The following is a 23,744-nucleotide window of genomic DNA, read 5'->3' on the forward strand; positions in this document are numbered from 1 at the left end:
CAGTAAAAAGTTTGTTTTCTGTTCCTACCTTTCTGTTACCTATTTTCCTTTTCTGGAATTAACCGCTGTTACTGCTGCCTTGTGTTTCTTCCAAAAATATTTTGTGTATTAATAAGCATACATAAAATGATATCATATGATACATAATTTTTTGTTTTTTGTGTATGCTTCATAAATTTTAATATCTTAGACATGTTTTTCATAAATAGTGAATTGTATAGCTTTTTTTTTACATTGTTATTTCTCACCTGTGTATTTGGATAATCTTTTCCTATCAATCATAAAGAGTTATAATAGATTCCTTTTTTAAGAGTTATAAATTCTTAATTGGCTCAGTCATATAGGTTCTCAATCCATGACACTAGAAGCAGTATCTCAGAAGGGGATATGAGCACTATAAGAAATAGCACTACCACAAGGAAAAAGTAATTAATTCTCCTGGAAGTAAGGTCACAAGCACAGGGTACTGAGAGAAGTGAAAACTGGGAAAACTGTTCTTTGAGTTGCAGTAGTTTCACTAGAAAGTAGTAGTTTAGTAAATGTTAGAAATGATTACCCTGGCCGGTTGGCTCAGCGGTAGAGCGTCGGCCTAGCGTGCGGAGGACCCGGGTTCGATTCCCGGCCAGGGCACATAGGAGAAGCGCCCATTTGCTTCTCCACCCCTCCGCCGCGCTTTCCTCTCTGTCTCTCTCTTCCCCTCCCGCAGCCGAGGCTCCACTGGAGCAAAGATGGCCCGGGCGCTGGGGATGGCTCTGTGGCCTCTGCCTCAGGCGCTAGAGTGGCTCTGGTCGCAACATGGCGACGCCCAGGATGGGCAGAGCATCGCCCCCTGGTGGGCAGAGCGTCGCCCCATGGTGGGCGTGCCGGGTGGATCCCGGTCGGGCGCATGCGGGAGTCTGTCTGACTGTCTCTCCCTGTTTCCAGCTTCAGAAAAATGAAAAAAAAACAAAAAAACAAAAAAACAAAAAAACAAAAAAAGAAATGATATTAGCTATTCTTCCTTCCTTAGGAAGTATAAGCATAGTTTTATTCTCATGTAAGAATAAGGGAGGACGGAAACATTAAGAAGTGTTTACCCATGGGAGGAATCATGAAGGTATTAAGAATAAGTATTAAAATATACATTTTCAACTACGATATTTTCAACTTAAAATGGGTTTATTGGGATGTGACCCCATTGAAAGTCAAGGAGTATCTGTCTACATATTGTCTGTATTCCAGAGATCCAATAAAGATGGTATATTCTTGGTAGAAAAATCATTAATGATGGATTTATTAAGCCAAGGTATTGTACAATTTGTATGATCAGTATATCTTGACTTTGTACTGTAATTATTTTGAGTATGGTTCTGTTTTTGGTTCAACAGAACAAAATTAATTAATTGCTGCTTTTTAGTAACCCTCTAGTACCTTTAAATTATTTATGCTTTTGATAACATTAAAAATGTAATGTAATGTTTATATTTTGTAGAAAATGGCTCTCTCTACATAGTGATGGATTATTGTGAAGGAGGGGATCTTTTTAAACGAATAAATGCTCAGAAAGGCGTTTTGTTTCAAGAGGATCAGGTGAGTTAGCATGTAGGAGATTAACTCTTCCTCCATGATGTTATTTAGAAGAAATTCAACATTTCTTTATATATGTATTGATCTATAATTACCAATGCTAATTGTAATGACTAGGACAGTTCAGTATCATATCCTAATATCTTAATCACATTTCTGTTCTTATTAGCTCCCTTCTTAGATCAGTTCCCCATCTCATTTCTTGACTGTAATATTGTCATATGTATAATATACAGGGTGAGGCAAAGGAGGGTTATAGTTGTGGGTACATAAAATGCAGTTTATTCTTATATTATTGTTTGTTATTGTATTTTTTTTCCATCTGAACAACTGTAAACCTACTTTTGTCATACCCTTTTATATCTGTGTGTGTGTGTGTGTGTGTGTGTATTACATGTATTTATATATATGACAATTATTCATTACAACTGGTTAATTCTATATCCTTGTCTATCTGGCTTACTGCTGCCAGACCATATCTTTCTAAAATATGGCTTTGCCAGATGACCCCAGCTCTAGAAGCCTAGTATTGGAAACTACATTAAATTTAACCTCTTTTGGTTTCAAGGATATGACTCTATTCTACCTAAGCATTCTTATTGTTTGCTATTGTTCTCCAGTATGCACCCTTATTCATCTACTTAACATATTTATTGAGCATGCATTTTGTGTTAGGCACTGGGACACGTTAATATATCTCATTCTTCTCCCTGTGTGCTTATTCTGATTATTTATTTATTTTGACAATACCATACCCCCCAACTCTTGCTTATTAATATTCTACCATTTTATTTTAAAGCTCAGTTTAAGTCTTCCAGGACTTTTTTCTTATGTAAACTGAATTTCTCATTATCAGCCATTCTTAGGTTTTTATGTTTTTATATAGGGCACTGGAGGAAGCACTGTGCTAGGAGTGCTGTATTTGTTGTCTGTTTTAATTCTTGTAACCCCCCTGTTCCATGAACTAGTGTAGTTTTTTCTATTTAGTAGATAAGGAATCTGAGAGGTTTAGTAGCTTCTCCAAAATTACATAGTTAGTGTTGGAGCATATTTCTTTTTTTTAATTTTTTTTTTTAGTTTATTCATTTTTAGAGAGAAGAGAGAGAAGAGAGAGAGAGAGACAGGGGGGAGGAGCTGGAAGCATCAACTCCCATATGTGCCTTGACCAGGCAAGCCCAGGGTTTCGAACCAGCGACCTCAGCATTTCCAGGTCAATGCTTTATCCACTGCGCCACCACAGGTCAGGCTGGAGCATATTTCTGTCTATTTCCAAAGTTTATAAAAAAAATTTTTTAGCAACTTAAAATAAATTATAAAATTATTTAAAAGTTCAGACCTGGAAAGTGCTCTTTTCCACTGCTCCATCCCTGAGATTTAGTTTGGTGTATTCTTCCAGACTTTCTTTTTCATACTTGCACATGTACATGTATAAAAATTAAGACACAAATTCAGAAATAGATTATTATATATACCATGCTCTATCTTGCTTGTATCACTTAAAAATTATCTTGATTATCTTAACATGTTAGTCCATATAGATAAATTATTTTAGCTTTGATAGCTGAATCATGTTGCATTCTAACAAAGCCTGTGCTTTTCATTTCTTTTTATTCTTCACATTCCATTTCCATCCCCCTCCCCTTTATAGGCAGCTTATTCCAGTGTCTTTAATGAATTTCTCTATTTTTTTTCAAAATGGCTATCATTGTTTTATATACATGTATTTTAAGTGCATACCTGTTGTATAACAGCTCATTTAGTTTTACTTTTCTCCCCTCTAAGTGCTATATTTCTGACCCATCTGTTTTTCCATGGGTGCCTATGTCACTTCTAACTGCTATATGATGCTCCATTGTAGTCGTCCAAGCCTACACTTATTTTTCCTACATCACACATTCTTCTTAATGTATTCTGAATAATTTCACATCAGAATTCTAGGTTGCTGTTTACTGTAGAGCAGAGATCACAGTTCTTTTTTTTTTTTTTTTTTTTCTGTATTTTTCTGAAGCCGGAAACGGGGAGAGACAGTTAGACAGACTCCTGCATGTGCCCGACCGGGATCCACCCGGCACGCCCACCAGGGGGCGATGCTCTGCCCACCAGGGGGCGATGCTCTACCCCTCCGAGGCGTCGCTCTGTTGCGACCAGAGCCACTCAAGCTCCTGGGGCAGAGGCCGAGGAGCCATCCCCAGCACCTGGGCCATCTTTGCTCCAGTGGAGCCTCGGCTGCGGGAGTGGAAGAGAGAGACAGAGAGGAAAGAGAGGGGGAGGGGTGGAGAAGCAGATGGGCGCTTCTCCTGTGTGCCCTGGCCGGGAATCGAACCCTGGACTTCTGCACGCCAGGCTGACGCTCTATCACTGAGCCAACCGGCCAGGGCCGAGATCACAGTTAACTTCTATCACACTAGGGTGCTTAGGAAAGCTGTGTCTATGATACACACCAAATTGACTACAACTAAACTGTTGATTGATAATACCATACAAGTGGGGGGATTTTAAGGTTCTTAGTAGTAACTAGAATATATGGTAGGAATCTTGAGATATAGTTTAGTTAAGTATTGCTAAGTAAAGTAATGTCATAATTCTCAAGCTCTATTTTTCTCTTTTCCCACAATTAAGCCTAGAAGAGCACAGAATGCGGCAGTAGGAAGACTTGGGTTTGAGTCTTTATTCTACTTGTCTTCTAGTAATTGTTACATTAACCAAGTCTTCTCATGCAGGTCTTGTAACAATGTTGAGCTAATTTATATATAATGAGAGGTAACCTGAAATTTTTTATTTTATTTTTTTTCTAAATTTAGGATCTAAACTTGAGAAGGCAAAATTTTAAGAGTTGTCAGAGATTTGGTTACATGAAAGGACAAAGAAACAAAATAGTGCAGAAAATAAATGCAGATGGAGAGGATGCTGGGAGTATGGCAGAGTGGGAAGCACTGGGAACCTGTCTCCCCACCAATACAGCAACGACAGTGGCAGAATCTTTTTGATGTAACTAATTTGGATCTCTGGACTCAAATGGAGACTTGCAATTTCCAGGGAAAGGCTTGGGTAGTAAATTGTGATTAATTTTGGTTTTAACTGTGTAGCAGCAGCTATCCATCCCCCATCTCTCACTCCCAAGGGAGCCATGCAGGTATGACAGGAGCAGCTAGCATGCACCTGGGGGGAGCCAGGGTGGGCAAAAGGGTCCCTGTCCTCCAGATTTCCAGTATCTGTGCTCTCATCATCGATAGCTACATCTGATCTCCAAGGTACAAAGAGGTATTCAGTCATTATTTTATCCTCCGCCCTTGTTATAAGAAGCCCCTTCTCTTCTGGTTGAAGTAACTTCTAGGGGATTTACAGGGCAAGCACCATGTTATTTCCTGTTTCATTTCTTTTCCTACTTGGAAAGCCAGACATTACAAATGAGGACATTCAAAAGCAACCACATATACAGGAGGAATTAGAAAGTTATCATGCATAGGTAGGGAAAGATGCAGGCTTAGAAAAAAACCTGAGAATTTTTAATTTTTTTTATTTTTTGTGACTGAGACAGAGAGAGGGACAGATAGGGACAGACAGACAGGAAGGGAGAGAGATGAGAAGCATCAATTCTTTGTTGTGGCTCCTTCGTCTCCTTAGTTGTTCATTGATTGCTTTCTCATATGTGCCTTGACCGGGGGCTGCAGCAGAGGGAGTGACCCCTTGCTCAAGCCAGTGACCTTAGGCTCAAGCCAGTGACCTTGGGCTTTAAGCCAGCGACCTTTGGGCTCAAGCCAGCAACCATGGGGTCATGTTTATGACTCCATGCTCAAGCCAGTGACCCCGTGCTCAAGCTGGTGAGCCCACGCTCAAGCCAGATGAGCCCTTGCTCAAGCCCGGTGACCTTGGGTTTTGAACATGGGTTCTCTGGGTCCCAGTCTGATACTCTATCTACTATGCCACTGTCTGGTCAGGCAAGACCCGAGAAAATTTTAAGTTTATACCTCAAGCTGATCCTCAGCTCAGAGATAGCATCCCACAATTTAGAAAAAAAAAGTTTTTTTCAAAACAGCAAACACTAGGGAAGGAGCATCTTTTTTCCTATAGTTACCACATGATAAGATGCAAATGACTATTTTTTTGTTTTTTTAAGTGAGAGAGGGAGAGGGACAGACAGGGACAGAAGACAGGGAGGGAGAGAGATGAGAAGTATCAATTCTTGGTTGCAGCATCTTAGTTGTTCACTGATTGTTTTCTCATATGTGCCTTGGGGGCACATATGGGGGCTCCAGCTGAGCCAGTGACCCCTTGCTCAAACCAGTGACTTTGGGCTCAAAACAGCAACCTTGGGCTTCAAGCCAGCGACCTTTGGGCTCAAGCCAGTGACCATGGGTCATGTCTATAATCTACACTCAAGCTGAGGACCCCATGGTTAAGTTGTTGAGCTCGTGCTCAAGTCAATGACCTTGGGATTTGAACCTGGATCCTCAATTTTTGGGTCGACACTCCATCCACTGTACCACGGTCTGGTCAGACTCAAGTTACTAGTTTTCAATAGAAGAATCACAGACATACAAAAACAAAAGAAAGTGTGGCCCATTCAAAGGAAAAAATGAACAGAAATTGCCCCAGAAAAAGACCTGATGGTGATTTACTAGACCAGGCGTCCCCAAACTACAGCGCGCGGGCCGCATGCGGACCCCTGAGGCCATTTATCCGGCCCCCTGCTGCACTTCTGGAAGGGGCATCTCTTTCATTGGTGGTCAGTGAGAGGAGCACTGTATGTGGCGCCCCTCTAATGGTCTGAGGGACAGTGAACTGGCTCCCTGTGTAAAAAGTTTGGGGACCCCTGTTAACTAGACAAAGACTTTAAAACAACTGCCTTAAAAATTCTCTCAAAGAACTAAAGGAAGACATAGAGACAGTCAAAGCAATGTATGGACAAAATAGAAATATCAATAAAGACGAAACCTAAAAAGAAACCAAAAAGAACTTCTGGAGCTTAAAAGTACAATAACTGAAATGAAAAATTTATTAAAGGGCTTCAAAGGCAGATTTGAGCAGGTAGAAAGAAGAATTGGTGAATTGAAGCTATGATAGTAGAAATTATTCTGAGGAACAAAAACAAAAAAGGTGGAAGGGAAGTGAGCACACCATAAGGGACCTGTGGACCATCATCAGGTAGACCAGCATATGCATTGCGGGCATCCCAGAAAGAGGAGAGAGAAGGGGGCAGAGAGACTATTTGAAGAATTAATGCTGAAAATGTCCAAAATTTGTTAAAAGACAGGAATATAAACATCTAGGAAGCTCAACAAGCTCTAAGTCCAAGACATTATAATTATACTGTTAAAAAGCAAAGCCAAAGAAAAAAGTGACTCATTACATATAATGGCAATTTAATAAGATTGTCAGCAGATTTATTCTTTAAAACTTTGGGAACCAGTAGACTTGGGCTGATATATTCAAGTGCTAAAAGATGAACTGGCAACCAAGAATGTTATATCTAGCAAAACTGTCCTTTGAAATGAGAGGGAAGTTAAGACATTCCCAGATACCCAATAGCTGAGGTTATTTGTTATTGCTAAACTGGCACTGAAAGAAATACTCAAGGGAGAACTGCAGGATGAAATGATAGAACACTGGACAGTTACCCGAAGTCATATGCAGGTATAGAGATCTCAGTAAAGGTAAAAAGATGGCCATTATAAAAGAATATTATTGTAATGAGGGTTTGTAACTCCCGTTTTTGTTTTATACATGATTAAGAGATCTAATGCATTCTTTAAAAAGCAATTATTAATCTAAAAGTGAATATTATAACTGCCTGGATCTTTTTTTTTTTTTTTTTAAAGATTTTATTCATTGATTTTATGGGGGTGGGGGCGAGAAGTATCAACCCATAGTTGCTTCACTTTAGTTGTTCATTGCTTGATTCTCGTGTGTGCCTTGCCCAGGCAAACCTAGGGTTTCAAACCAGCAACCTTAGCCTACCAGGTCAACACTATCCACCATGCCACTGCATGCCAGGCAGTCCTGATCTTTTCATGGTTGAATTTAATTGCTCTCAGTGTACTTATTGCTGTTGTAAAGCTCATTTATTTTATTATAGGTACTGGTTTATACTTCTGCCACCATATGAACTCCTTAAAGTCAAGAGAATTGTAGTTCATTTTTCTTCTTACAGTGCCGTATGTGAATATGGAAAGGAACTTAAAACATTGTGTAGTCTTTACTAATTGTTGAACTGAACTGAGAGGATTGCTTAAGATATTAATTTTATGTTATTTTAATGTAGTATTTGTTCTTTTAAATAATACTGAAGAGATAAGAGTAAAAAGTAAAGCTTGTTTTTTACCTTTCATTATCTTCTGAAAAATCTTTCCACTGAGGTAAACACTGTTACCTGATTGAGAGCTATCCTTCGATAGTTCCTTCCTTTATTCTTTATTTCCTTTTTACATACAGCACATACTCATATGGTTACACAGAGTTCAGGTGTGTAATACACATAAACATATACTTTTAAAAAATAGGAGTATGCTGTGCATCCTATTCTGAAACTTTTTTTCACTTAACATTGTATGTAGAAGTACTTTCATTCTTTTCAGTGGCTGATGGAATTTCTAGTACAGTGATTATTATCATTATATATTTAACTAGGCCCTTGATGGACATTTCGGTTATTTATAATTTTTTGCTCTGACAAATGGTTCTGGAGTAAACATCCTTGTGCACATGCTTTTGTTATTTTTGATTCTACATCTACAGCATCAATTTGAAATTGCAGACTTCTCTTTCAAATGGTGTGTGCCTTTGAAATTTTTACATACTTTGAAACATGGCTGTAATTAACTTTCCCACAAAGAGGGTGTACAAAGACCTGTTTTCCCACATTCTGACCAACATTGTGCATTATTTCATTTTTGTCAGGTTCAGATGGTATTTTTTTTAACTTTTATTTTTTTATTTGGAGGAAGGTGAATATTTTGTATATATGTCCATTGACTGATTTTTCCCTCTGTGATTTGCCTTTTTAGTCTTTTATCTACTTCTTATTTGGGCTGCCATGTTTTTCTCGGATTTGAAAGAACTTGTATATATTAGTGAATTAGAGATCTACTAATCATGTTGCAGATATTTCCTTATATAATTATAAAGCTTGATTATATATTTTGTCATGCAGATACTTCAAATTTTGTAGAGTCAACTCTGTCATTCTTGTTTCTCGTGACTTATGGGTTTTGAATCATGTTTTGAAAGTCCTGCTTCAATCAAAGATTATAGAAAATTAACCTGTTTCTCTTATTATTGTGTATACTTTTTATTTGTTTCAAAATGACATCAATTGGAATTATTTTTGTATAGGTCTGAGAAATAAATGAAACCTTTTTACTTTCAAATGGCCAACTCCATAATGTGTTTATATATTGTAAATATGGGGAGAGAAAAAGTAAGAGATAATCATCCAAGTTTCCAGTCTGATTGTTTTTCCTTTCATGATTTTTATTTATGTTAAGAAAAAAGCATTATAGAATAAATATATATTTAAAAACAAAGAAGTCATCTACTATTATACTATTATAAAATAGAAATTATTTCCATTTTTCACTCCTCTGTAGAAAAATCTTTCCATATTTATTTTGACTTACAAGAGTTGCTTCAATAGCAGTCTCTTACATTTTAAAGTTTGTATGTGTTTTTGCACATAATGTGTCATTTGGCTTGACTATGTAATGTTAGTGTCTACAGATTAAAAATTAATTAGTCTAATTTTTTTTTAAGGATTTAGTACCCTTCAACACCAACTATTCTTGAATCCTTTTTATGATCAAGGAAAGAGTACTGTGAAATGTAAATTTTAAAAGAAATGACAGATCTCATTTGCCCCCCTAGATTTTGGACTGGTTTGTACAGATATGTTTGGCCCTGAAACATGTACATGATAGAAAAATTCTTCATCGAGACATAAAGTCACAGGTATGTTTATTCTATTACTAATAACTTCTGAGTGGATATGGACATGGAACCAGCATTGTCTTGGGCCAAAATTTTTGAACCTGACCCAGTCTGCATCAGATTATCCATTTTCTCCCTTCACTCTAATCCTAGCAATCTTCGTCAGCATCTTGTTAGATCTCCTGCTTATTTTCTGAATCTTCCTCTTTCTTGGATTACTTTCTCATTATAACAGAAGAAATACACAAAAAAAGGTTATGTGTAAGGTATATTTTTTGAGATGATTTTTACTGCATTCTCTTTAATGATAATTTGTATATAAATTTCTGGATTGGAAATTGTTTCCCTGCAGAATTTTGACTGTATTGCTCATTTGTCTCTTGACTTCTAGTTACTGTTTAGGAATTTAGAGCCATTATGATTTCTTATCCTTCTTTCTTTGTGGAAGATTTTAGGACAGTCTCTCTGTCCGCATGGTTATGAAATTACATGCGGACAGAGAGAGCACATGCAGAGCACATTGGTAAGGTTCCGTTTTTATTCATTATGCTGTGCATTCTTGATATGAGAATATGTATTTTCTAGGAAATGTTTTTGCAAAATGTTTAGCTATATTTTTTCAAATATTGTGTCTCGTTATTATCTTCATGGTTATTTTCTGGATTCTTTTCTAAACATATGATGGAGCTTCTTAGTCTATCCCTTCAAGTATCTGGTATCATATATAGTATTATCTCTGTGTTTTTGTTGTATTCTAGGTGAATTTCTCAACCTACCTTTTAAAATTTTGTTTAAACTAGTGCTATCTGATATTTTTTTAATAATTACTTTCTCGTCAAGGTTTTAAAATGGATTTTAAAATATATTTATTCTTATTTCTGATTGGTTATTTCATAATGTGTTATTCTTTTTAAATGGCTACTTATCCCTTTATCACTTTACAATTTCTAAACATCTTTAAAGTTTTTGTCGGACTGTTTTATAAAATTAATTCGATCTGGAGTGAATTTTTGTTCTGAAGATTATTTTTGGCTATTTTTCTTTGCATTATATTTCTTCATATATATATGGCTTGTCCCAATTCATTCATCTTTGCATATAGGTTTCATGGTTGCCACACTTAGGCTCTCAGTTCCCAGCATGCGGAGCACAGAGGAAGTTTGTTTCCTGTGTCAAGGCTGAGTGGTCTCTGTACGTCAGGCCTGCAGCTTCTTTATAGCCTAATAGCCCCAGAATGACAAGTGGGGAAAAAGTAGAGCTGTGGTGGAAGTTCCACATCCCATCTTTCCTGTTCCGTATCCCCTGCCACATAGCCCCATTTCACCCCGTCTCCCCCACATTGTGTCATCTTTAACTGTGAGCATGTGCCTGTTCAGGTCTCCTGAATGATAATGATATGAATGGAGTTTTAATGCATGTTATTCTACAAACTCTTGGCTTCACTGTTTTAATAGAGTATCAGAGTTCTGTATTTATAAATGTATTGGAGTCCTATATTTATAAATAAATGCAAAATAGTTGGGTAAATTATTGGCAATTTAAAAAATTTTTATATCTATTATTTTATTAGGTTGTTTAATTTTTGGTTTTTTGGATGGTGCCTAGGGATCTGCACTTTTTTTAAAATGGAAGTGTAACTGGCATGCAGAATCCTATTAGCTTCAGGTGTACATCATAATAATTTGATCTATACATTATGAAATGTTTGCTACAATAGATCTGGTTCATCTGTCACCCATACAAAGTTATTAAAATACTACTATGTTTCCTATGCTGTACATTACAGCTCCATGACTTAGTTTTATAACTAAGTTTGTACCTCTTAATCCCCTTTACCTGTTTTGCCTGACCCCTCATCCCCTTTATTGGAAAATTTTAAGATTAATTTGTTACATGTAGAAGTTTTGGCTAGTTGATTGAGGAGGAGGTAAGGATTCATTTTTTAAACCTCTAGTGAAATATATTTTACATACCATAAAATCCACCAACTTAAAGTGTACAGTTCAGTGATTTTTTGCATATTGACAGAAATGTAAAACCATCACTCCTCATGAGTTCCAGAACATTTTATCATTCCAAAAAGGAACTCTGTACCTGTTAGCAGTCACTCCCCATTCCCCTCCACCTGGATCTTGGAAACCACTAATCTACTTTCTGTCTCTGTGGATTTGCCTATTCTGGACATGTTATATGAATGGATTCATATAGTGTATAACTTTGCCTATTTTAAAATTGAGTTGTCTTTCAGCGTTGCTGTTGAGTTGTAAGAGTTCTTTATTCTGGATACAAATTCCTTGTCATATATGTGATTTGCAGATATATTCTCCATTTCTATAGATTGTCACTTCCTTGATGGTATCCTTTGATGCACAATAGTTTTTACTTTTGATGAAATCTAGTATATCTATTTTTCTTTTTTTCTTTGAGTTTTTGGTATCATATCTAAGAAATTGTTGCCTAACCCAATGAAGATTTACTTCTATGTTTTCCTCTAGAAGTTTTATAGTTTAATTCTTATTTTTAGGTCTAGAGTCCACTTTAAGTTAATTTTTGCATATGATCTGAGGGGTTTGCACTTATTCTTCTGCACATGGACATTGAGTTATCCTAGCATTTTTTAAAACTGCATTCATTTTTATGAAAAATGTTGAATCAGAACTGAACTGTGATAATAATTCCATATTTTTCCTCTTTTATAGAATATATTTTTAACCAAAGAGGGGACAATACAACTTGGAGATTTTGGAATTGCTCGAGTTCTTAATAGGTAACATATCAGTTTTAAACTTTGTTTTGACATGTTATCAGTAAAATTAATTTTTTTAATTTATTAAGTTTTAGAGAGAATAAGGGAAAGAGAGAGAAAAACAATTTGTTGTTTCACTTGGTTGTGCATTCTTTGCTTGCTTTCTTGTATGTACTTTGACCGAGGATTGAACTCGTAGCCTAGGCAAGTCAGAATGACACTCTAACCAGTTGAGCTACTTGCCCAGGGCCAACTTCAGTGAAATTTTAATTCATGATCATGATATGTGATTATTTATATCTTTAAATGTCTTAAGCTTCTCCAATAATTCTTTTTTTTTCTAGTACTGTAGAACTGGCTCGAACTTGCATAGGGACCCCATACTACTTGTCACCTGAAATCTGTGAAAACAAACCTTACAATAATAAAAGGTATTTAAAATACTTATTGCATGTATAGTTCCTTTAAATCTTTCTGTTATACTATATTTCTTAATCTTAACAATATTATTCTAAAATCAGTAATATACATATGTAAATACATACATATATACAGGGATTGGCAAAAGTGAGTTTACAGTTCATATGGAAAATGACAATAATTAATAATACAAGAATAAATTCGTGTGTTTTGTATGCTCACAACTGTAAACCTACTTTTGCCCACCCATATGTGTGTGTATAGGAATTGTATAGAAGCTATTTCAGTCTTGCCAAAGGAACTATAGACAGAATCACTTTATTATTTAAATAATATTTTAAAATAGACTACTTTGGTCTTTCTTTTTATAATAGTAACTTCCTATTGAATTAGAGTAGTTAATATTTATTGAACATTTTCTCTATTGTGGGCTCTATTTTATATGCTTTCTGTGTATTAACTCTTAATCTTCTTAGTAACCTTGTAAGTTGTATGTATTAATCATTCCTCCTTTCCTAATGAGGGAATCAAATGCAGAGGATGTACAGTAACTTCAATGTCTCAGGCATCTGACATCTAACCTCAGTTTTCTAATTGCTCAGTTATACTGTGGTTACCAGATTGTATGTGTACATGGGAAGAGGAATGCTACCCTGAAGTCCAATTACTCTTTATTTTCTCTCATTTTTTCTAATAGAAAAATGCCAACCAAAAACACTGGTCTTAATTTTGAAAGTGGTAGCTGGCCCTAATGTATGTATTTATGATTGTTCTCTGTCCTCCTCTCCCCTTTTTTCTTGGGGATGAGAAAGAAGCTATATTTAAAACTTGAGCATTAGATACTGAGAACATCATCCTAGTAATGTATTTTTCCAAAGTTAGAAGTGGGGAGGCAGTCAGACAGACTCCCGCATGTGCCCAACCAAGATCCACCCGGCATGCCCACCAGGGGACGATGCTCTGCCTATCTGGAGCGTTACTCCATTGCAGCTGGAGCCATTCTAGCACCTGAGGCAGAGGTCAGGGAGCCATCCTCAGTGCTCAGGCCAACCTTGCTCCAGTGGAGCCCTGGCTGCGGGAGGGGAAGAGAGATACAGAGAGGAAGGAGAGGGGAAAGGGTGGAGAAGCAGATGGGCACTTCTCCTGTGTGCCCTGGCTGGGAATCGAACCCAGGACTTCCATACACCAAGCTGATGATCTGTGAGCCAACTGGCCAGGGCTCTAGTAATGTATTTTTAAAATCAACTTGTATTACAGTGATCCATCAAATCCATGGAATATATTATTAGTGGGTATTTTAAAGGATAACAGCATTTTCTTTGTGCTAATTTTACAATTTAATGTTACTTCTGTGTCTTGTGAATAAGTCAACTGTAAAAAATATTAGTCTTTTTTTTTTGTGTGTGTATTTTCTGAAGTTGGAAACGGGGAGGCAAACAGACTCCTGCATGCGCCCGACCGGGATCCACCCAGCATGCCACCAGGGGCGATGCTCTGCCCATCTGGGGCATTGCTCTGTTGCGACCAGAGCCATTCCAGCACCTGAGGCAGAGGCCATGGAGCCATCTTCAATGCCCGGGCCAACTTTGCTCCAATGGAGCCTTGGCTGCGGGAGGGGAAGAGAGAGAAAGAGAGGAAGGAGAGGGGGAGGGGTGGAGAAGCAGATGGGCACTTCTCCTGTGTGCCCTGGCCAGGAATCGAACCCGGGACTCCTGCACGCCAGGCTGATGCTCTACCACTGAGCCAACTGGCCAGGGCTGAAAATATTAGTCTTTAAGAATGGATTTAATCTGCTTTTAAAGAATTTATATAAAATTAATTTTATGGGGAAAATGCTTTAAAAACATAATGGATAAGAATCATTGATTATACTTTAAAATTCATATTTTATAAATGTATTTAAATATTGTATTAATAGGATCATTAGTATAATTTTTATTTATTTATTTATCTATTTATTTATTTTATTTTTTTTGTATTTTTCTGAAGCTGGAAACGGGGAGAGACAGTCAGACAGACTCCCGCATGCGCCCGACTGGGACCCACCTGGCACGCCCACCAGGGGCGACGCTCTGCCCACCAGGGGGCGATGCTCTGCCCCTCCAGGGCGTGCTGCGACCAGAGCCACTCTAGCGCCTGGGGCAGCGGCCAAGGAGCCATCCCCAGCGCCCGGGCCATCTTTGCTCCAATGGAGCCTTGGCTGCGGGAGGGGAAGAGAGAGACAGAGAGGAAGGAAGGGGTGGGGGGTGGAGAAGCAAATGGGCGCTTCTCCTGTGTGCCCTGGCCTGGAATCGAACCCAGGTCCCCCGCAAGCCAGGCCGACGCTCTACTGCTGAGCCAACCGGCCAGGGCCTAGTATAATTTTTAAATGTCTTTGTTTATACTATTTAATTGTAACATGTATAAGTTACTAAATAGCTTAATTACATTTGCATTCTTTTCCCAGATGAATCTTGAAATTAAAAAGATTTTAGAGATTATAAATTTATATTTGTAGGGTTTTGTTAGACTTCTGGTAAAAATAACCTTAAGAATTTAATAATGGCTTTTATTCTTTTCCAGTTAAGTTCAACTTTCAGGAGTAGTGGGTTTTGCTTTTATTGATTTCTAAGGACCACTGTAACTGAACTATGAGGGTTTTTCTCCCCTTTAGAAATAAAGGTAGCTTTTTGTTAAATTATAAAAATACTTGTTTAATATAAAATAGAAGAGTGCCTGACCTGTGGTGGCGCAGTGGGATAAAGTGTCAACCTGGAACACTGAGGTTGCCGGTTCGAAACCTTGGGCTTGCCTGGTCAAGGCACATATGGGAGTTGATGCTTCCTGCTCCTCCTCCTTCTCTCTCTCTCTCTCTCTCTCTCTATCTATCCCCTCTCTCTAAAAATCACTAAATAAAATATTTTAAAAAATTAAAAAAAAAACAAAAAAATAAAATAGAAGAGATTATATATAAAGAAGATAGTGTGTCTAAGTCTTTAATTTAGAATAAAATAACAAATATATAATATATTCTTATATAATATTTAAGTTGGCTGTCAATTTTATTTGAAGTATAATTTTAGTAAATTAATATTTTCTTGTTTATTAAAGTAGTGTTTTGTTTTTATATTTTGAAACATGGTAGTTTGCAAATAATTGAATAAAGCAGTTTGACTTGTAAAATAAAATAACAATAGAATATTCATGAAATTTGCTTATTTTGTTTTGTTAAATATTAAATTTCTTTAGTGAAACTTCATTTATTTTTATTTTTTGTATTTTTCTGAAGCTGGAAACAGGGAGGCAGTCAGACAGACTCTGGCATGTGCCCTACCGGGATCCACCCAGCACGCCCACCAGGGGGCGATGCTCTGCTCATTCGGGGCGTCGCTCTGTCGCGACCAGAGCCACTCTAGCGCCTGGGGCAGAGGTCAAGGAGCCATCCCCAGCGCCCGGGCCATCTTTTGCTCCAATGGAGCCTCGGCTGCGGGAGGGGAAGAGAGAGACAGAGAGGAAGGGGGGGTGGGGTGGAGAAGCAGATGGGCGCCTCTCCTGTGTGCCCTGGCCAGGAATGGAACCCGGGACTTCCGCACGCCAGGCCGATGCTCTACCACCGAGCCAACCTGCCAGGGCTAATGAAACTTTAAAATGCTTGAACAACTATTATTTTTCTAATGAGGGATAACTGCTTTTATCATTTGGTGATGGTTGAAATTTAAATTTTAAAGTACATGTTTTATGGAACATATTTTCAAAGCATTTTTATGCTGGGTATTGTTTTCTTAAAGTTTTAAGTAAAATTTACTATTTATAAAAAAAATTTATTATTTTATTTTCTAGTGACATTTGGGCTCTAGGATGTGTCCTTTATGAGATGTGTACACTTAAACATGCAGTAAGTAAAAATTTCTGAAATATTTTTATGATTATGTCAGAAAGTGACCGTAATATTTTATATTAAAAAATGTATATGTCATCTTTCTGATGACCTTCTTATACTAGAAATTCCTGTCAGTGTTTTAATTTCCTACCTTCTCTGAAGTATAAATTGTCATTTATTTTCCCTTAATATGTATGCATATATTACAGATTGCAGGTTATATATTTGTTATAATGCATATATCATCCTTTTTCAAAAAATTATTTCTAAAGACAGAAATACATTTGCTATCTTTTTAAAGTTTTTAAAACGTATTTTTAGTTTATTGGAATGACATGGTTTGCCAAGCCATATGGGTTTCGAGTGTACAACTCAATATAACACCTTCCATACACCACATTCTTCACCCCCAACCCTCCTCGGCAAAGTCTCTTTCTGCCCCATCTCCTCCCCCTTTACTCACCTACCCCCATCTTTACCCCCTCTTTCCTGCTGGCTATTGCCACCAATTTGCTATCTTTTTAATGTTAAATTTATATATGAATTTGATAGTTTAGCTTAACAAATTTTATTAGTTTTATTTTAGCAATTTATCAAACACCCAAATTCAGAATTTAAAAAATTTTCACTTTTGAAACTCTTTTGAGATGGCACATACCACACCAAAAAGGGGAAGTTCTTGTCCTAAATAGATTGATTTTTTTTTCTTTTCTTTTCTGAAGCTGGAAACGGGGAGAGACAGTCAGACAGATTCCCGCATGCGCCTGACCGGGATCCACCCGGCACGCCCACCAGGGGCGACGCTCTGCCCACCAGGGGGCGATGCTCTGCCCCTCTGGGGTGTTGCTCTGCCGTGACCAGAGCCACTCTAGCGCCTGGGGCAGAGGCCAAGGAGCCATCCCCAGTGCCCGGGCCATCTTTGCTCCAATGGAGCCTTGGCTGCGGGAGGGGAAGAGAGAGAGACAGAGAGAAAGGAGGGGGGGGGTGTGGAGAAGCAAATGGGCGCTTCTCCTATGTGCCCAGGCCGGGAATCGAACCCGGGTCCCCCATACGCCAGACCGACGCTCTACCGCTGAGCCAACCGGCCAGGGCCTAGATTGATTTTTAATTCATTTCAGAATTTGTTTTTTAAAAAGTTTTCCCGGCCCTGGCCGGTTGGCTCAGCGGTAGAGCGTTGGTCTGGCGTGCGGAGGACCTGGGTTCGATTCCCGGCCAGGGCACACAGGAGAAGCGTCCATTTGCTTCTCCACCCCTCCGCCACGCTTTCCTCTCTGTCTCTCTCTTCCCCTCCCGCAGCCAAGGTTCCATTGGAGCAAACATGGCCCGGGCGCTGGGGATGGCTCTGTGGCCTCTGCCTCAGGCGCTAGAGTGGCTCTGGTTGCAACATGGCGACGCCCAGGATGGGCAGAGCATCGCCCCCTGGTGGGCAGAGCTTCGCCCCATGGTGGGCGTGCCCGGTGGATCCCAGTTGGGCGCATGCGGGAGTCTGTCTGACTGTCTCTCCCTGTTTCCAGCTTCAGAAAAATGAAGAAAAAAAAAAAAAAAAAGTTTTCCCTTATTGATGATGAAATAAATTTGTATTTTTATGACAGAAAACTTACAAAAATACATAAAAATATAAATAAGTGAATAAATATCAAAGCAATATTTTCAACCAGTAATGACTATTTATAATATTTTGATTTCCTTCTAGGCTTTATTCTAGAATAATTTATAAAGTGAGGGGTTTTTTTTCCCCCCTCAAAAGTTTAATTACATTGCATAAGCAGTTTTATAGGCTGCTTTTTATTGCCTGATATTATGTGTGAGTTTTTTGTCGTTTTTTTTTTTTTTCATGTTTACATACTCTCCTACTGAATTGCTTTAGATTTTATTTTTTGTTTAAGGAAGATTTATAGCCTGCCAAAGTGATGTGGGAAGGTGGTTATTAGATCTGCATTTGAAGGAATTGATCTGTTTTCTGTGACAGTCATTTTAAGTCTAAATCAGTGTTAGCAATGAAATGGCACCAGGATGTTACCAGACCTCGGTTCAGCACCCGTGATACCTGAGTTTTGCAAAAAAAGGATTCAGAGCCAAGGAAGTCAAATTATAAGAAAAAGTGTATTTAGAAAGCCACAGAGGTAGGAAACGTGAGCCAGCTGGGCTGCGTGGGCTTAGGAAATGAGTTGCAGAGGCAAAAGAAGGGCCCTTGGAGCTTAGGAAAAAAAAAAGCGCAAGAGAATGTGCCTGGAGGAAGGGGAGAGGGAAAGACTCTGGCTCGCGTAATGGAGAGAAAGTGCACGTGGCAAGTCCTCCATCCAAAGGTGGGGACCCTAGGAGAGGCCCAAGATGAGATCTCAGTGAAATACTGATCAGCTTTCTCGGTGTGTCCTGTTAGGGTCCTGGTCTCCACTGATCGAGCTGCACCAGGGCAGGGAATCATGAGTCACTGCAGCTGGTCCTCATGTCAGCCATGACTTCACCCTGCCTGGTCTTGCTGTTTTTTTGGGCCTGGAGCTGAAACACAGCTGAGGCCTTGATGTTATTTCTAGTTTGACCAAAATTCTGTCTGGATAATTGACCAGAGGTTTTGTTTCTAAGATTCTTTGATGAAGATCAGAACCTCATTGTCATGAGGGGTTATGCTTAAGGAGGTGGTCATGCAAGGGCTTGTGTGGGAGTCATATGAAGCTATTCTCTGGACCCCTTGTTTCTCCTCTAAGCTGGTCTTCCACATGACTGGCCACATGCTAGGGGTGGAAAGGTCCGAGATCTAAACCTCATGACCAGCAATATGCTAGAAAAAGAAAACTCACCCTGGGGGCGAGGTCCTTGTTTTCCCAGTTATGTGCATTGCTGGATACCCAGGGCTTTCCGCCCTGGTACCTTTCTGTGCCAGGCCCATTGTTCCTACTCTGCTCATGCCTATCTAAATGATTACTACAAGGGAAAAAAAAAAAATATATATATATATATGTATATATATATAAAGATCTGTATTTAATTGTCACCATTGCTTCTGTATTTTGGAATTGTTCATTCTTACGTGGAATTATTTACTCTATGAAGAGTTTGTCAGTTGAGAGATAAATGAAAATTCTTTGTAGTGAAGGAATAAAATAACATTTTTGTGCATTTAAGATTTCTTATGTACATGTATATTTCTAGACAATTAAATTGTATTCAAATTTTAATAAACTAAATGACATATTTTAATTGTGCTAGTAGAATTCAACATTTAAAAACTATTTTATAATTGGTATAATCACCAATGCCTAATTTATACCATGTTTTGTTTTGTTAATGTGTATACAAATGGAACAAAAGTAGGTTTACAGTTGTGAGAGCTCGAAACAATTTATTTTTGTATTACTATGTATTCATTATTGTAGTATTTTCTATATGAACAGTTGTAAACTTACTTTTGGTCCACTCTATATTAAGAACACATCAATAATGTACAACTGTTCTATACTACATATTTTAGCCGAGATGTTAAAGCTTAATTTTACTTACTCTCCAAGTGAAATCTTTAGATTTTAAACTGCCCCACTTCTGGATTTTGCTTTCATTTTTTATTTCAGTTAGAGTTTATTGTGTTTAATCCTAAAATATATAGCATTCCCATTGATATAATTTATATTCTCCTTTGGAATATTTGCTGCATTACTGATTCCATGGCTTTTAGGAGCATCACACACTTAAAAATTATAGTAATGAGTAATATTGAAAAGGAAAATAGTGAATACTTTTATTTATTATATTTTCTGCAAATACTTTTGGTTCTGCAGTTGATTTCTTGTGGTTACTGCAGTAGGAGGGCAGGTCTTAAATGAAGAGCACCAGGTTTGTTGGTTTTTACCGTCATATTTTTATAAAATCTTTATCGTCATATTTTTATAAAATCTTTAATTATTACTTAGTGTGCTGAACAAGTGAAAATCTTATAGCAGGTTATAAAATATTGTGAGGACTGGTATTCTCTTTTAAAGATGTTTATAAATAACCAAGTGAAAAACAATAAGCAAGTGAACCTTGAGAACATATGCTGATTATAATATTTGGAAGAAGACTATTTTTGTTCTGTGTTGATAGGAAATGAACTATTTGTCATTGTTGATATCCCCATTTTCAATTTATGTATGTTTTATAACTGTTCGTTTATTTTTTGAATTTTAGTTTGAAGCTGGCAATATGAAAAACCTGGTACTGAAGATAATATCTGGATCGTTTCCGCCTGTGTCTTTTCATTATTCTTATGATCTTCGCTGTTTGCTCTCTCAGTTATTTAAAAGAAATCCTAAGGATAGACCTTCAGTGAACTCCATATTGGAGAAAGGTTTTATAGCTAAACGCATTGAAAAGTTTCTCTCACCTCAGGTATGTTTCCTTTTTTTTTTTTTTTTTTTTTTTTTTTTACAGAGGCAGAGATAGACAGGGACAGACAGACAGGAACGGAGAGAGATGAGAAGCATCAATCATCAGTTTCTCGTTGCGCGTTGCGACTTCTTAGTTGTTCATTGATTGCTTTCTCACATGTGCCTTGACCGTGGGCCTTCAGCAGACCGAGTAACTCCCTGCTAGGGCCAGCGACCTTGGGTCCAAGCTGGTGAGCTCTTTGCTCAAGCCAGATGAGCCCGCGCTCAAGCTGGCGACCTCGGGGTCTCGAACCTGGGTCCTTCCGCATCCCAGTCCAACGCTCTATCCACTGCGCCACCACCTGGTCAGGCTCAGGTATGTTTCTTTACTTTAGAATGAAAATGAAACAGTAGGGTCCGGTGCTTACCTTGAATATACCCTCCTGTTTTGAGGAGAGCAGACACATCAGAACTTTGGGGAAATGAAGTGCTTTTTCCAAAAGAAACATAGTCACCTTCCTTTCCATTCCTGTGTAACTTCCCCTTCCTATTATTTTCAGTTGTGAATGTGTAGGAGGAAAAATATTCCTTCTGTGTCTCCTCTTAACACTTAATCCTGAGCTTCTGATCACCACTTGGGTGGTAGTTTTTTGTCACACCAGGCAATTCTGTGATACCAGCTGAGCGTCCTACAATTCAGTTCAGTTCTGACGCCACACCTGGAGCTAGTATCAGATCCCTCAGGCCTACAAGACTGCCCCCTTCAGAAGCTGTTGCATTTCCAGGTTGTCACTTGTGCTTCTGACCAACCAGCTGTAAATCAGAGGTTCCCACAACCTCCTCCTTGGGCTCAGTCCGGTTGCTAGAGCAGCTCACTGAATGCTGAGCGACATTTGCTCGCACTTACCAGTTTATTATACAGGATGTTGTAAAGAATACCCATGAAGAGGTTCATACGGCAAGGCTCATCAGGGAATGGGTCTACCACCCTCCTGGCATGTGTTCCCACCTTCAAGTTCTCCAAACCCAGTCCCTGGGTTTTGTATGGGAGGTTTTAGTATGGCTTTATGTTTGATTAAGTCATAGATCCTTAGTGATTGATCTGACCTCTAGCCCCTTTCTTCTCCTGGAGGATTGAGGAGTGGGACTAAAAATTCCAACCCTCTAATCATCATTTTGATTTCCATCCTTAAGACATACATTTCAAAAGCCACTTTATTAACATAAATTCAGTGTGGTTGAAAGGAGCTTGTTATAAATAATAAAAGATACCTTCAAGCATTTAACAGTTAGGAAATTCCCAGGTTTTAGGAACTATGTGCCAGTAACTGGGTGAAGATGATAGAGCCTACAGCACGCCTAGGCTAAATGGTAAGTCACTGTCATATCTGTGGTCGTCACTGAGCAAAACAAATGTTACATGACACATGACATATTATCACTTGTTCAGTAGTCTAGTGAGAACATCTGTGATACATTTTTTATGGCTTTAACTTTCAAACAGTTTATGACCTTTACTGCAGCCAATGAACTATTATTATTTTCAATATCACTGCTTCTCAATCTTGCACACTCTGGAAATTTCTTCCTGGATGCAGCCTGACAAATCACAAATAAGTTCTGATTCACTAGGTATTCTCTTAGGTGCTGTCCAGTAGTACTTTCTGTGATGACGAGTTGCTTTGTATCTACATTGCCCAACATTGTAGCCAGGAGCCACAGTGGTTATTGAGTGCTTGCAATGTGATCGGTGTGGCTGAGGAGCTGAATTTCAGATTACATTTGTTTAAAATTTTAATCCAATGAGTGACGTCACGGAAATGGCGCCGTGAGCAGCGCGTCCGACAGCTCTCCCCTAAATCACAACAAATTTATCAACTAGAAACAAAAATTTATCCTCGGAGCATTCCGGAGTTCCACACAAACTGATAGCGAAAGGACTGTTATCACTTGAATCTGAGAGACGAGGGTGTGGAGGAATCTACCACAGGGACGTTCTTTCAAACCGCAAGGAAGTGCGCCTGTGATGAGTCAGCCCATAATTGGGAGCCAAGAGCCGCCGCCGCGAGCCGCCACCGTGAGCGGCCGCGCCCGGTCTGGTTGAGCACCGCTGACGTTCCCAGCGGCCTGCACACTGCGAGTGGGGGTCGCCGGCCACCGGTGCCCGGAGCGCGCCATTCGCGCGCGTGCCTTGGGCATTCCACGTGCCCAGGGCGCCCTGCTGGCCCGCACACCCAGGGGGCTCCATTATCCTGCGCCTGGTGCGGTCCAGCCGCCAGCGGCGGGGCGAGCGGGAGAGGCTTGGGAGATTCTCTCCGTGGGCGGGGCACCTCACCCAGCCATTCAAGCTAACAATCAAGCTTTGGGGGAGGGGCGCGTGCAGGCAGCCTAAAATACCTTCGGAAGCACAGCTGCGACCCAATCACTGAAATTAGCTTAACCCATGAAATCTGCGCACCCTAGGTTCTAATTGATAAGATCTCTCTCAGTTCAGCGATCCAAGACAAGAGGCGTGATATTTTTTAGTGCCTCTCGCTAAAGGGGCGGGGGCAACTTTTGATTGATAGAGCCTCCATATTCAGGGATAAACGCTAACAAGAAGGACTTGGCAGATAATAAGATCTATACTACACTAGTCGCAAGCAGAGACTAGTGCTTCTTCTTCCCTGCAAAAACAGGCTACAAAGTGTGGAAAGCCTGGGTTGAGAAGTCCAACTAAATGATAGGCGCTGAACAGTCACCTTGACAACAATTGACTCCCACCCCCGCCTGATTACACTGGAGGCCCTGACTGCCAGAGCCTTTCCCAAAGCCTTGCACTGAGTGAGGATAGAGTGGGGATTTCCCAGCTCTTTGAGCCTCTTACTCCCCAGGCAGAAGCAGTTGCAGC

General features: G+C 39.0%; 1 protein-coding gene across 7 annotated transcripts in view; it reads left to right on the forward strand.

Moving 5' to 3' along the window:
- Window positions 1–23,744, forward strand: part of NEK1 (NIMA related kinase 1) — a 162,938-nt gene that overhangs the window by 19,550 nt on the left and 119,644 nt on the right. For all 7 annotated transcript variants that reach the window (XM_066279324.1, XM_066279363.1, XM_066279381.1 and 4 more), the window contains 6 exons: window positions 1,472–1,569; window positions 9,427–9,510; window positions 12,189–12,256; window positions 12,580–12,666; window positions 16,475–16,529; window positions 20,676–20,876. In XM_066279324.1, the coding sequence (XP_066135421.1) occupies window positions 1,472–1,569; window positions 9,427–9,510; window positions 12,189–12,256; window positions 12,580–12,666; window positions 16,475–16,529; window positions 20,676–20,876 (593 nt within the window). The remainder of the gene's footprint in view (window positions 1–1,471; window positions 1,570–9,426; window positions 9,511–12,188; window positions 12,257–12,579; window positions 12,667–16,474; window positions 16,530–20,675; window positions 20,877–23,744) is intronic.

Source organism: Saccopteryx bilineata, chromosome 1 (genome assembly GCF_036850765.1).
Source record: "Saccopteryx bilineata isolate mSacBil1 chromosome 1, mSacBil1_pri_phased_curated, whole genome shotgun sequence".
In the NCBI taxonomy this organism is placed as follows: domain Eukaryota; kingdom Metazoa; phylum Chordata; class Mammalia; order Chiroptera; family Emballonuridae; genus Saccopteryx; species Saccopteryx bilineata.